We start from the raw sequence: 13,775 nt of genomic DNA, 5'->3' as shown, positions 1-13,775 counted from the left end.
CCTAGTAGAGAATTCCTCTTGACTCTTCCCTTCCTAAGGCTGAGCACAGAAGAAAAAAATCTGACCCTCCCCAGAGTGTAGTTGTGGCTGCCCAGGCCTTGCTTACACCTCTGAGACTGAGGAATCCAGCCAGGGTTTACTTACTTACCTCAACCTTAAACACATAAAGGGAAAAATCCCCAACCCAACTGTCCACGGTAGTCAAATTTTAACTTCTACGTGTCCACCGTAACTTTCCAGACTGCATGTGCATTCCTAGATGGAGGGGTTTTGTTCCTGTGGTGCTGGCCATCTAACCCTAGGCCTATGGATTTGAGGCAGATGTTCAACACTGAACACTGAGCCTACATCTCCAATCCTTTTTTTTTTTTTTTTTTTTTTTTTGAGGCAGCCTCGCTGTGTAACCCATTATAGCCTGAACTCTAAATTGTCCTGCTTCAGCTTCCTAGGTTGTCCTTCAACCTCCATACATGCTTTGGTGTGTTGTGTGACTGCCTATAAATATTTTAAAGTTGATAACAGCCATAGTAGATCATACCTGTAATACTAGCCGTTGGTAGGTGAAAGCGGGAGGATTGCCTTATGTCCCAGGCCACCCTCAGCTATATAGTTCCAGGCCAGTCTGAGCTGCAGAATAAGACACTGTCTCAAAAATTGCCGGGCAGTGGTGGCGCACGCCTGTAATCCCAGCACTCTGGGAGGCAGAGGCAGGCAGATTTCTGAGTTTGAGGCCAGCCTGGTCTACAGAGTAAGTTCCAGGACAGCCAGGGCTACACAGAGAAACCCTGTCTCAACAAAACCAAATCCAAAAAACCAAAAATAAATAAATAAATAAATAAATAAATAAATAAATAAATAAATAAGGCAGAATAAGACACTGTCTCAAAAATAAGCAAACAAACCCAACCGATTTCTTAGAAGCTTTGAGTTTTTTTCAGTGTACTCAGTAACACATGGAGCATAGATCATTTTCCTTGTTTCTCTTTTGAATAATATCTCTCCCACAAAAAACAAAAAACAGAAAAATTCAAAGGAAAACTGAAAATTGAGGCTTTCTCTCTGAGTAGTTTGTACTGTAACACTCATCTTTGCTGTCTTCAAGCCCCTTCCATAGAACAAAGAGAGTGTGTGAGAACTCTTCAGCCAGAAGAAAGAGTATCCCTTTGAAGGGTGAATTGCTTCTAAGTGGTTCAGAGTTGCCTTTGTTATTTAGGAAGTTAATACACAACCTCATGAATGTCATTTTTCTCCTTTGTTGTAAGCCTTCAGTGACTTACTTATGACCAGTAGCTTTCAAACTCTTGGTTTGGTTTTTTTTTTGTTGTTGTTGTTGTTGTTGTTGTTTGAAACAGGCTGTCATGTAGACATGTTGTCTAGGCTAGCCTTGAACAATTATAGCCAGGGCTGATTTTGAAGTACTGATATTCCTGTCTTCACCTCTTGAGTACTGGGATTACAGACGTGCATCACTATGCAGGGTTATGTGGGAGAAGGGATCAAATCTAGGGCCTTGTATATGCTAGGCAAGGCCACTGCAAATGGAGCTGCATCACCAACTTGAGAATTTGAAGAGTTCTTTGGGTGTGTGTGTGGGGATGTGCATGTGGATATTGTTTGTTTTTGTTCTGGAGATTGAACACAGAACCTTGTACGTGATGGGCTACCCACTTTACAACTGAATTACATTCCCAGCGCTTTGTGTATCTGTGTGTACATGTGCACATGTAGATGGATGCACACGTAGGTGTATGTGGAGGCCAGAAGGTCAGGTATGTCTTCTTCAATCACTCCCTTTTATTTTCCTGGATTGCGTCTCTCACTGAGCCTGAGAGCCAGTTGGTTAGACTGGCTGGCCAGCAGGCCCAAGACCTCCTGTATCTGCTTCCTCAGCACAAGGGTGGGTTACAGGTGCACACAGCCACACATGCCTTTTTATGTGTATACTAGAGAGATGAACTCACTTTACCAACTAAGCAACTTCTCAGCCCATTGTTCGATTTACCACAACCCTTAGGAAGAAATCACGTTCACATACAAAACATGAATGAATGAATGAATGAATGAATGATGTAGTTTTAATTTTTTTTTAAATTTCATTCCTACTGTAATATACATTTCACTTATACTGTATATAGTGTATATATGTGATGTGTATGTGTGAGTTTGGACGTGCACATACCACAGTACACATGTAAAAGTCAGAGAACAACTTTTGGGGAGTCAACTCTGTCCTCCCTCTTTCCGTTCCAGGAATCAAACTCAGGTATAAGACTTGCATAGCAAGTACTTTTATCCACTGGGACACCTCACCAGCCTTGTGTGTTTGTTGGCTTGAAACAGGGTCTTATGTAACCATAAGACCTCAAACTCCGCCGGTCTGTGGTGGCGCACGCCTTTAATCCTAGCACTTGGGAGGCAAAGGCAGGCGGATTTCTGAGTTCGAGGCCAGTCTGGTCTACAGAGTGAGTACCAGGACAGCCAGGGCTATACAGAAAAACCCTGTCTCAAAAAATAAATAAATAAATAAATAAATAAATAAATAAATAAATAAATACCTCAAACTCCTTGTGGATATAAATAGGCACCTGGCTCTTTTTTTTCAGTTTTTACTAGTTCTTTGAGAGTTTTATTCAATGTTTTGACTATATTCACTCCTCTTTTTCTCTTTTTTTCTGGGTGTATGCATATACTGCACAAAGTCTGAGTATGTAGCCCTGGCTGGCCCAAGATGTTTACTGCCCAGGAATTATATTTTATTTTTGTTTATTTGTTTTTTGACAAGTAAACATTAGACTGCAGAGTTTCGTGTAGTTCAGGCTAACCTCAGTCTGACTGTGTTGCCAAGTTCTAACCCTGAACTACTTCCTGATCCTTCTATCCCTACCACTATCCCCTACTTGGCCAGAGGTTTGTTTATTTTTAAATCCAGAGCCACAGTATCCATATTAACTATATTTGCACAAATTTGAGGTAAGTTTTGTGACATAATACCTATTTTCTTGTATTTTGTATTTTCTTCCATGGGGGGGGGGCATTGCACACATGCCATGGTACATGTGTGGAGATCAGACCACAACTTACTGAAGTCAGTTCTTTTCTTTGATTGAACTCAAGCCAGTGTTACACAAAGAAACCCTGTCATGAAGAAACAAATAACAGAGGTGCCTGCCACGTGTGTGTGTGTGTGTGTGTGTGTGTGTGTGTGTGTGTGTGTGTGTGTAGGCTCTCCTACCCTGGGGCTCCTCAGCTTGGCAGGAAGTGCCTTTATCCACTGAACCTCTCATAGGCATCTTCTTTTTTTTTCCTTTTTTTTTTCATTTCTTCCAAAGAGGCATTTTCTAATGAGAATAAATAAGGATAGATATTCTGTTACAGAATTCTGAAAGTTCTAGCTAATGTAGTAAAAGGAGAGACAATAAGAATTATCATTTCAGAAAGCTTACTATTACTGATAGAAAACAACCCATCTATTAAGATCAGTGAGCTCAAGCCGAAAGGCAGTAGTAGATTGCCTAACATGCGTGAAGCTCAACTAGCACCACCAAAAGTTCCAAAAATAAACAAACATTGCCCATGAAGGCCCTGAAGAGTGTATTTTCCTATTTGTAGAGTAACTGGTTCAAAAATTAATGGAAGTCATCATGATGGTACATGCCTGTAACTCCATACTAGGGAAGTGGAGACTGAAGGATCATGAATTCAAGGCTAGCCTTGGCTATGTAGTAAGTTCAAGGCTAGCCTAGGGTTCTTGCCAGCCTACTTTAAACAACAACAATAATAAATGTAGTAAGAAAATCTAATTTATTATTAATTGAAATCTTTAAAAACATGTAGGTTCCATTTTAAAATGTAAACCGAAATAAGACTCAGGGAAAAGAAGACAGAACTACTCAGCATGCACATCTCAGGGCTGCTGTGGCAGCACACATGGGTAATCCCAGCATGTGGAAAGTGGAGGCAGGAGAATCAGGAGTCAAGTGTATCATCGCTGCACAGTGATCTTGTGACTACAAGAGTAGGAGATGATTTACTATTATGCTTTACCCATCCTATTGGAAATGATTTCACAGCAACTCTATGACATAAATATTTTAGATAAAGATAAATTAAGTGCTAGATTACAGATTTTATTACTGTTCTCCTTTTTTCACTTCTTTCTTCCTATGTTTTTTGAGGTATGGTTTCTCTACATAGTCTTTGTTATCTTGGAACTCAAAGATCTGCCTGCTTCTGCCTCTAGTTCTCAGATTAAAGGCTTGGGCCACTACCCACCACACGTGGTTTATTCTTGCTTTATAGCAGCTGAAGGAGAGGGTCCTGGTTGTACCTTAATGACCTCGAGTTGCTTAGGAAAAACACTTATTTTAATATTGAGAACAAAGGAAAAATTTCTCTTGGATCTCAAAAAAAAGCATACCAGGTAGAGTAGAGAATAATCATGTTATTTTAATAACTTAACAAAACTGCATCCCACCCTACAAACTGGTTTCTGCAGAACAATTAGATACATGCATTTGTGCTGTATCGCAAGGAGCATGGTCATGACAGTGGCTAGTAGGCCAGGACACTATCCAGAGAGTCAGCTTGAGAAAAGAGACATCTTAGAAATGTTGTGGTTGTGTCCTACTGTGCTGGTTAATTTTTGGTCCACTTCACACAAGCTAGAGTAATCTGGGAAGAGAGGAAACTCTTAGTTGGAAAAAACTTGGGGGCTGGAAAAATGGCTCAGTAGTTAGGAGTACCAACTGCTCTTCCAGAAGACCCAGCATATGGCAAATTGTACCCACTGTAACTCCAGTCTCAGGGGCTTTGACGTGCCTTTTCGCTTTCAGAGGTGCCAGACATGCATGTGGTACATAGTTATACATACATGCATGCATACATATATACATGAATAATTATACATATAGGCAAAACAAAAACAATCTTTAACTAGCTGTGGTAGTGTTCAGTTTTAATCCCAGCACTGGGGCGGCAAAGGCAGGTAGATCTCTATGAGTTCTAGGCTAGCCCAGTCTACACAGTGAGTTCCAGAACAGCCAGAGCTTCATAGAGAGACCTTGTTTCAAAAAAACAAAAACAAAAAAAGCCTCCATCAGGTTGGCTGGTGGGCAAGTCTGTGGGTCATTTTCTTTACTGATACTTATGTGGGATGGTGTAGCCCAGTGTGGACAGTACCAGCCCTGGGCAGGTGGTCTTAGAGGATATAAAAAAAAATGTAAGCGGAGTAAGCCATCAAGAGAAAGCTAGGAAGCTGCATTATGCTGTGGGCTCTGCTTCAGTTCCTGCCTCCAGGTTGCTGCTTCATTTCTGCTCTGACTTTTCACAGTGATGGACTGTGATGTGGAAGGAAAGCCAACTAAACTCTTTTTTTTTTCTGGCAACAAAACACACTAATTAATAAAGTGTCCTAGTCACAAGTCTATTGCAGGGGGTGGGGGTTTGTCTATCATCATCATGGTGGGGAGCATGGTGGCAGGCAGGCAGGCACAGTGCTGGAGAAATAGCTAGGAGCTCATAGCTGATGTTCAAGTTACAGGCAGAGAGGTAGAGACAGACAGACTGACTGAGTCTGGTGTGAGCTTTTGAAACCTGCTACAGTGACACCACCTCCAAGGCCACACCTCTTATTCTTTCCTAAACAGTTCCAATAACTGGGGACCAATCATTCAATGAGTGAGCCTTTGGGAACCATCCTCATTCAGATCACTATATATAGCAACTAAATTATATATATTTTTTAAATTTCCTAGTGATAGGAATTGAACCTTGAGTTTTACAAATACTAGTCAATCTCTCTACTACTGAACTATATTTCCAGCCTATTTTGTATTTTTTAAAGTTATTTGTGGTGCTTTGGATTGAACCCAGAACCTCATGCATGCTAGGCAAATAAATGCTCTACCACCGAGTTATACCTGCAACCCTAAATTAGTATTAATGTGTTTCACTTGTTTTTGCTACAGGTGAGGATCCCATCTAAACTTCTGAGAAGCTAATGGGTATGGGATACGATCTGCCACAGTCCCTGAAGATACTAGATCGAAGGCAAGAGATGACACTGAGGCTGACGATGAAGATAATTTAATGTGGATTCCTTCCGGCTCAGTAAGTGCTTGGAGAGAGGTAGTCTGTGCCACTGTCCTAGGCTCTTCTGCTTCAGTAATGTACTCATTGATCAAGTTGGAGCAGCTTTCTGAGCTGAGGGAGACTTTTAACTAGACTTTAGACACACGTCTAAAAAGGCATTGACAATGGACAGGGCTCATTAAGGTTTCCCTTGAGACTCGATCTGATGTATATTGGCAAGGGTAATCAAGATTCCCACGGTTCAGGGGCTGGGGATGTAGCTCATTTGCTAGAGTGCTTGCCTAGAATGCAGGAGATCCTTGATTTAATCTTCATTACGGCATAAACTGAGTGTGGTGGCGAATAGCTCTTAGAAGGTAGAGGTAGGAGAAGCCTGGCCTTCTAGAGACCTTATCTCAAAAACATAAAACAAACAAAAAAGACGTCCACATTTCTATATCGTACACTACTAACTTTGAATTTTATGTGTATGGTTTTCTTGCCTGCTTGATGCCCACAGAGGCCAGAAGAAGGCATCAGATTAAATGGACTGAGCTACAGCTGTTGTAAGCCATCATGTGGGTACTAGGAACGGAAGCCAGGTCCTCTGGAAGATCAACCAGTGCTTTTAACTTCTGAGCCTTCTCTTAGAAGCCACCGTGGGATAGGAAAGGCTGCTAAAGGCATGTGTAATCAAAGCCTGGTGACCTGAAGTCTCCCCTGAGGATTCCCAGAGTAGAATGAGAGAACCAGCTCCTGCCAAGGTGTCCTGTCTTTTCCTCACACACTGTGGCATATGTGAGCCACACCTGTGCACACATAGTAAATAAAGAGATGTAATTTTACAAATGTTCTTTAAAGGACAGACTCTAGTGGCCTGAGTTCAGTGCCTAAAACCCATGTAAAGGTAAAAGAGAACATGGCTTCCTTGAGTGGTCCTTCAACCTGCACGTATGCTGTGGTACACAGCCTTGCACACCTCATACACACACACACACACACACTAAAAAAAAAAAATAAGTTTTGAGGTTTTTGTGTTTATTTTTAAAGAAAATTCCCTTCTTAACCTTTCAGTGAGTAATTTCCCCAGCATCAGTGGACACAGGGAAATGGTGTAAATAAAGTTCTGCATCTGTCTGTTTGTTCCTCTCTTAGATTCAACTCCTGCAAGTTTAAAACTGAATTTTAATGTGTCTGGCTAATATTAAGTTTTACTTTTTTTTAAAGGCTGTTTCTCATGCTTGGAAGCTTTCTTTCAGCCACAAAGATGGTAATAAATCTTTGCCTCCCACAGTTCAGACCAAGAATTCACTGCAACAAGGTAAGCCAAAGCAACACATACACACACGTGTTCTTTAGGCTCTTCCGCCTTCCCTGGCTTGTATGCACTCCTCCTTAGATCCCACCAGGCAGCATTTGGACAGGTGTTGGGCAGTCCCCAGGAATCACAGAGCACTGGCACTCTGTGACGTGTTTGTGAAGACCATTCAGCCGTGCCCTTCCCTCTCGGCCAAGCTGTGTTGAGCAACATCACGTGTGCCCAGACAGTGCACAGCAGAATTAATCACTCAGGAGCGCTCACCTCCCTCTCCTGCCTCCCATGCTCTTTCCTCTCTGTTTTTGTTGTTTTGTGGTTGACTTGTTTTTTTGTTTTTAAGATTCATTTGAGTTTTCCAGGTGTTATGGTGCATACCTTTAATCTTAGCAGGAGGGAGGTAGAGAGGCAGGAGAATCTCTGTGAGTTAAACGCCATCCCATGCTGGGAACCGAACCTGGGCCTTCTCTGAAAGAATAACAAGTGGTCTTAACCACCAGACAGTCCTCTAGGCCTAGTTTGGGGTTTTGGTTTTTATGACAGGGTCTCATGCTGATGTGTAGAGCCCAGGCTGACCTACAAATAAATCACTGTGTAACCAGGACGACTTTGACCTGGCCTGGCCCTTCTTCCTCATCCTTCCCAGAGTTGGGACTCAGCGGTGTGAACCACAGTTTCATGTACTATCAGTTTTGGTTTGTTTTTGCTTGTTTGAGTCAAGGATCTCATGTAACCCTGACTATTCTCTAATTTGCTATGTGGCATAAGAAGATTTTCAGCTGGGTAATGGTGAGTTTTATGCCTTTAATCCCATAATCTCCCACTAAGGAGGCAGAGTCAGGTAGATCTCTGAGCTTATAGTGTCCAGCATGGGCTACAGAATGCCAGGGGACAGCCAGGAGTACACAGAGAAACCCTATCTCAAAAAGAAAAGAAAAAAAAAAAGAAGGTAAAGAAAAGAAGGGCTGGAGAGATGGCTCCGTGGTAAAGAGCACTGACTGTTCTTCCAGAGGTCCTGAGTTCAAATCCCAGCAACCACATGGTGGCTCACATCCATCTGTAATGGATTCTGATGCACTCTTCTGGTGTGTCTGAAGACAGCAACAACATACTCACATACATAAACAAGTCGTTAAAAAGAAAAGAAAAAGATCTTGAATTCTGGTCATTCTGCTTTATCAAGTGCTGGGATTTAGATATGCACCATGGTACCTTGCTTTTTGCTCATATTTTTAATACTGGGTCATGCTTGGGGATATTTACCTTCAGTCTTTGACATGATAGTGAATGCCTCCAAAAACTTAAGATAATTCAGTTTGATAGATAAAAATTTAAAAAATAAGAATTTAAAGTTTTCTTTAAAATCAAGTTTTGCAGTGCTGGAAAGACTGCAAGAATTGCTCAGTAGTTAAGAGTGCTAACTGTTCTTCCAGAGGACCCAGATGCAATTTTTTTTTTTAATTTGGTTTTTTTCGAGACAGGGTTTCTCTGTATAGCCCTGGCTGTCCTGGAGCTCACTCTGTAGACCAGGCTGTCCTCAAACTCAGAAATCCGCCTGCCTCTGCCTCCCAGAGTGCTGGGATTACAGGTGTGTGCCACCACCACCAGGCCCAGATGCAATTTTTAACACCCACATGGTGACTCACAACCATCTGGGACTTTAGCTCCAGGGGAATCTGACACCCTTTTCTGGCTTCTGTAGGTACTGCATGCATGTAGTGCACAAACTTTCAAGTAGGGGGAGTACCAATATATATAAAATAAAAATAAATATTAAAAACAGTATTTTTGTAAGTGACAAGTTTTAAAAGCCAGTTGTCTTCATTTGGATAAAACAGTATCTCTCCTGTTTGTCATTACATCTAGGTGTCAGCTGATGGTTATGAAGTAGAAAATCTCATCTCTGAAGACCTCATAAAGAGAAGCCATGGCTTTAGGACAGAGTATTTCATTAGACCTCCAATCTATGTGACAGTTTCCTTTCCCTTTAATGTGGAAATCTGTAGGGTTAACATAGATCTCACAGCTGGGGGATGTCAGAATGTCACTGGCCTGGAATTATACACATCTGCCTTATCTAGCAGAGCCTCTCGGGATGCACAGGACTGCTGGACTACAGGCCCGATGGAGACATCTGTTCCAGACAAGGAGGCCTTCACCTTGGTAGGCAAAGTCTTACTGAAAAACCAGAACCATGTGGTGTTCAGCCACAGGGGCTTCAAGGCCAGGCCACCTTTTAGCCCGATGGAAGTCACACTCCTCTCTCCTGCTGTTGTAGCCCAGGAACTCTGGAATAAAGGGTCTCTTTCCCTTAGCCATGTGGCCCACCTCAAGATTGGCATCACCCATGTCACAGGCAATGGCATCTCTTGCATCAGGCGTTTAGAGGTGTGGGGTCAGCCAGCCAGGACCTGCTCTCAGGAGGTGATAAATAGTGTCTTGTTGACAGCCTCAGAAAGCCTGCCTCAGGACTTGAGTCTGCACACTCCAGCCTTGCCCATGGAGAGTGACTATGAGCCTGGGGGTCAATCTGAGGGCCATCAGTATCCCTGTACCTTACAGGGCATGTCTGAGGTGGTTCATGATGTGCCAGAGGAGTTCCTGGATCCTATCACCCTGGAGATCATGCCTTGTCCCATGCTGCTGCCCTCAGGCAAGGTCATTGACCAGAGCACTCTGGAGAAGTGTAACCTCAGTGAAGCTGCTTGGGGACGAGTGCCCAGTGACCCTTTCACAGGGTTAGCCTTTACTCCACAGTCCCAGCCCCTACCTCATCCTTCCCTGAAGGCCCGGATCGACCATTTCCTACTCCAGCACTCTGTTTCAGGCTGCCGCCTGCTTGGGAGAGCACAGATGCCATCAGCAATGACCCCTTCTGTCATTACTCTGCCCTCAAGGAAGAGGAAGACAGAGCAGGCTGAGCACAGCTCCCACTACAGCCTTGGCATGAATGCTTCTTCCTCTGCCACAAGCCCTTTACTCTCACCCACTACCTCAGAGCCGACTGCCAAGAAGATGAAAGCCGCCAGCGAGCTCGGCCTGGCGGACATGGACTGTTCAGCAGGTGAGTTCCTCTTCTGCCCTTCCTGCCGACATGATGCCACCGTCCTTGACTGTGTGCTTTACTAGGTTAGATCTAGAAGGCTGGAGACCAGGCCTCTTCCTTCTCAGTTTTGTAGGGAATCTCAGTTTTTTGTTTCAAGATTTACTTATGTATTTTATGAATATGAGTGTTCTGTCTACATGCACACCTACACATCAGAAGAGGACATCAGATCCCATTATATATAGTTGTGAGCTGCCATGTGGTTGCTGGGAATTGAACCCAGGACCTCTGGAAGAGCAGCCAGTGCTCTAAACCTTTGAGCCATCTTTTCAGCCCCAAGGCATCTTAGTTTTGTCTTTGGCTCATAGATAACCTGGAAGCCCCAAAGGATTGTGTGTTCTCTTATTATTCTGAGATTTCTTTTTTTTTTAATTTTGTTTGTTTGTTTGTTTAGAAAGAAGGCTTTACTTTGTAGCTCAGGATAAAGCTTACTGTGTAGTCCTGACTAGTGTTGAACTGTGTTGTGCCTCCTGCCAAGACCCCACACCTGACTGTTCCTGAGTTCTGTCACCATGTTTTGTAATTGATCGTCTTATTGGTGAACTTCCCTGCTTTGTGTCCCAGTTGTGTTTTCTGGCAAGAACAATGCTTTTTCCTGCCTTGAATTCTCCATTCAGACTTGCTGGGAAGAGAAACAATAGGTTCCTTAAAGCAGACCATGTCTTCTTTTCTGGAACCTTCTATACATCTTGTATCTGGAGGCCTTTGGGGGTACTATGTCTTGTCTTCCCAGAGGAGATAGAAGGAAGTGCATTGTGGTTCCCCCTGCCTCACTTATCCATGAGGAGACACAACACACAGAAAGTAGAAAAGTCTGATGTTGGAGGCCTGCCTCTCGGGAAGAACATGCTTGGTAATGTGAGAGTGACTTGTACTGTTGCTGAGTATGAGATTTCAGCTACCTGGCTTCCTGTCTCTTCCTGCTGACATCATGGGGATTCCCATGGCATCCCCACCACGATATGAACAGAGCAGCCCTGGCTTGCTTAGGAAATGTCTGGCAAACCATGTAACTTTTTAAGACTGACAAGACAAGACTTTTGTTTGTTCAGTTGGTTTGGTTTTGGCTTGAGACAGAGTTTGTCTGTGTAACTAGCTGCCCTGGAACTTGTTCTGTAGATCAGGCTTGCATCAAACTTGGAGACCCACCTGCCTCCCGTGTGCTGGGATTAAGATGTGCAGCAGACTGCTGCCCTCTCTAAGAGTTTTAAAGATGACCTTTTTTCTTTTGAGATAGGGTCTTATGCAACCCAGGCTGGCCTGGAATGCTGTGTTACTAGGTCTCCTGTGAACTCCTGATCCTCCCACCTCCACCTCCCAAGTACTAGGGTTGCAGGCGTGTGCCGCCATGGAGGAGAGCACATGCCTCCTTTCACCGTCCTTCTGGTTGCCAGTTGGATTCCTTACAAGTTTTCCTTAACTACTTTCTACTTTTTAAAAGGTTTTATACATTTATTATTATTATTATTATTATTATTATTATTATTATGTGTACTCAAGTGTCATGCACACATGTGGAGGTCAGAGCACAGCTTTCAGGGTTGGGTATTCTCTTCCTCCAAGGGTTCTGAGGATTGAACGTGGGTTGTCAGGACTACGTGACCAGCAAGCTCGCGGCATCTGCCTGTCTCTGCCTCCTCAGCACCAGGGGTGCAGTGTGTTCCACTGCACCTGGGTTGTGGCACAGATTCTGGGAAATGGACTCAGGTCCTCATGCTTTTGCTGTAAGTACTTTTCTGATAGAGCCAGTTCCCTAGCACTTGAGCCTTTGTTGTTGTTGTTGTTGTTGTTGTTGTTTTTAATCAGAAAGGTATGGTAGCAAATGCCTGTAATAATAGCATTTGAATCTTAGAAGTAGAGGCTGAAGAATCAACATGAGTTGAGGCCATCTTGAACTACATGCATAGTGATAACCTTATCTCAAAAAATCAAGAGGAAAACAGGAGGGACATCAGTTGAAACAGAGGATAGAGTTCGATAGGGTCTGTCCAGAGCTGGTATCTGCTTGTCTCATCGTTTCCTTGGCCAGCAGGAAGGCCTTGTGAACTGTAACACGGGTTCCGGGTGTAGCTGAGCCAGTGGTAGAGTGACTGTCTAGAAGACTCAAGTTCCAGGCTATATCCTGAGTATCACAAAATAAATGAGGGAAGAAAGGAGGTAGGTGCAGTTCAGCTTGAAGCCTCAAGATGGCTCTGTCCTGCACAACACTTCGTCTAGGGAGCTGTGCAAGAAGCCCAGAGCTTCCTCATCAGAGATGGGAAGTTGTTGCCAGGGCCCCCAGGATGTGACTCCTTGTTCTGTCATTCCCATCCTAGGGACGTCATACTCACATGTCTGAACTCGAAAGGGTCATTTTCTGCCTCCAGGGACTGTGGCAATTTCTCTCTTGCTGAGTACTCCTAGATACTATGGTGTGTGTATTTCTCAACAGGTCCAGTGTCCCATGAGCAGAAGCTGTCGCAAAGTCTGGAAATTGCCCTGACTTCCACCCTTGGCTCCATGCCTTCCTTCACTGCCAGGCTCACCAAAGGGCAGCTCCAGCTGGGCGCAAGAGGGAGCAGTGCTTGCAGGAGGCCAGCCAGCAGCTCGGGTAATCTTTAGGGGCTCTAGCATCTGTCTGCCTGTGCAGGAGGCTGGGCCTAGTCTCCAGGATGTGTGGGCCTGCACAGCCAGCTCCTTACTGCAGTTCCCACTCTCTCTTGTCTTCTCCAGAAGGAGATGAAGGCTCTCTGGGACTCATCGTGGGCAAGCCCTGTAGTTAGCCCTGTCATTCTGGAGACGCTGGCCTGCCTACCTTTGCTATAGGTTTCTGTTTTGATTATTTTGACATGGGGTCTTTGCTGGCCTTGAACTTTCCAGTTCCCAAGTGCTGGGATTACAGAGGTGCCTGCCACATCTGGCTGCAGTGGACTGCAGCTTCCTCTCCTGGGACACGGATGCTCCTTTTCTCTTTCCTAACCTTCCCCTCATCTGGTGTCTGGGGATTTTATGTACATGTGAAGAAAAGTTGAGGTTTCCGATGCCATCTTCTGCCTTTCTTAGCAACATTTTTATCATTGTACTAGAAAAGCACAGCAGTAATTACTGAGACCCAGCTTCCCCTCCCCTGCCCAAAATAATAACCTAGGAATATTTTGTATGGTAGATACAAAGTGAGGAACTGACTTGGTTTCTTTTCCTTTTTTTTTCCTCTTTGTTTTATGTGTATGAATGTTTTAGCTGCATGTATGTCTGTGTACCATGTCCATGCCTGATAGAGTTCAGAAGAAAGAGTCAGATGTCCTG

At 43.8% G+C, this 13,775-nt stretch overlaps 1 protein-coding gene across 2 annotated transcripts in view; it reads left to right on the top strand.

Moving 5' to 3' along the window:
• Window positions 1–13,775, top strand: part of Ubox5 (U-box domain containing 5) — a 36,078-nt gene that overhangs the window by 16,864 nt on the left and 5,439 nt on the right. Inside the window, exons 2-5 of one of the 2 annotated variants that reach the window (XM_052183629.1) lie at window positions 5,967–6,108; window positions 7,297–7,390; window positions 9,251–10,448; window positions 12,922–13,080. In XM_052183629.1, the coding sequence (XP_052039589.1) occupies window positions 7,307–7,390; window positions 9,251–10,448; window positions 12,922–13,080 (1,441 nt within the window). In that variant the 5' untranslated portion in view covers window positions 5,967–6,108; window positions 7,297–7,306. The remainder of the gene's footprint in view (window positions 1–5,966; window positions 6,109–7,296; window positions 7,391–9,250; window positions 10,449–12,921; window positions 13,081–13,775) is intronic. The other variant, XM_052183630.1, reaches the window with a different exon arrangement.

Source organism: Apodemus sylvaticus, chromosome 5, assembly GCF_947179515.1.
Source record: "Apodemus sylvaticus chromosome 5, mApoSyl1.1, whole genome shotgun sequence".
In the NCBI taxonomy this organism is placed as follows: Eukaryota; Metazoa; Chordata; class Mammalia; order Rodentia; family Muridae; genus Apodemus; species Apodemus sylvaticus.
The sequence above is the reverse complement of the archived record's forward strand: the minus strand, read 5'-3'. Positions and strand labels throughout refer to the sequence as shown.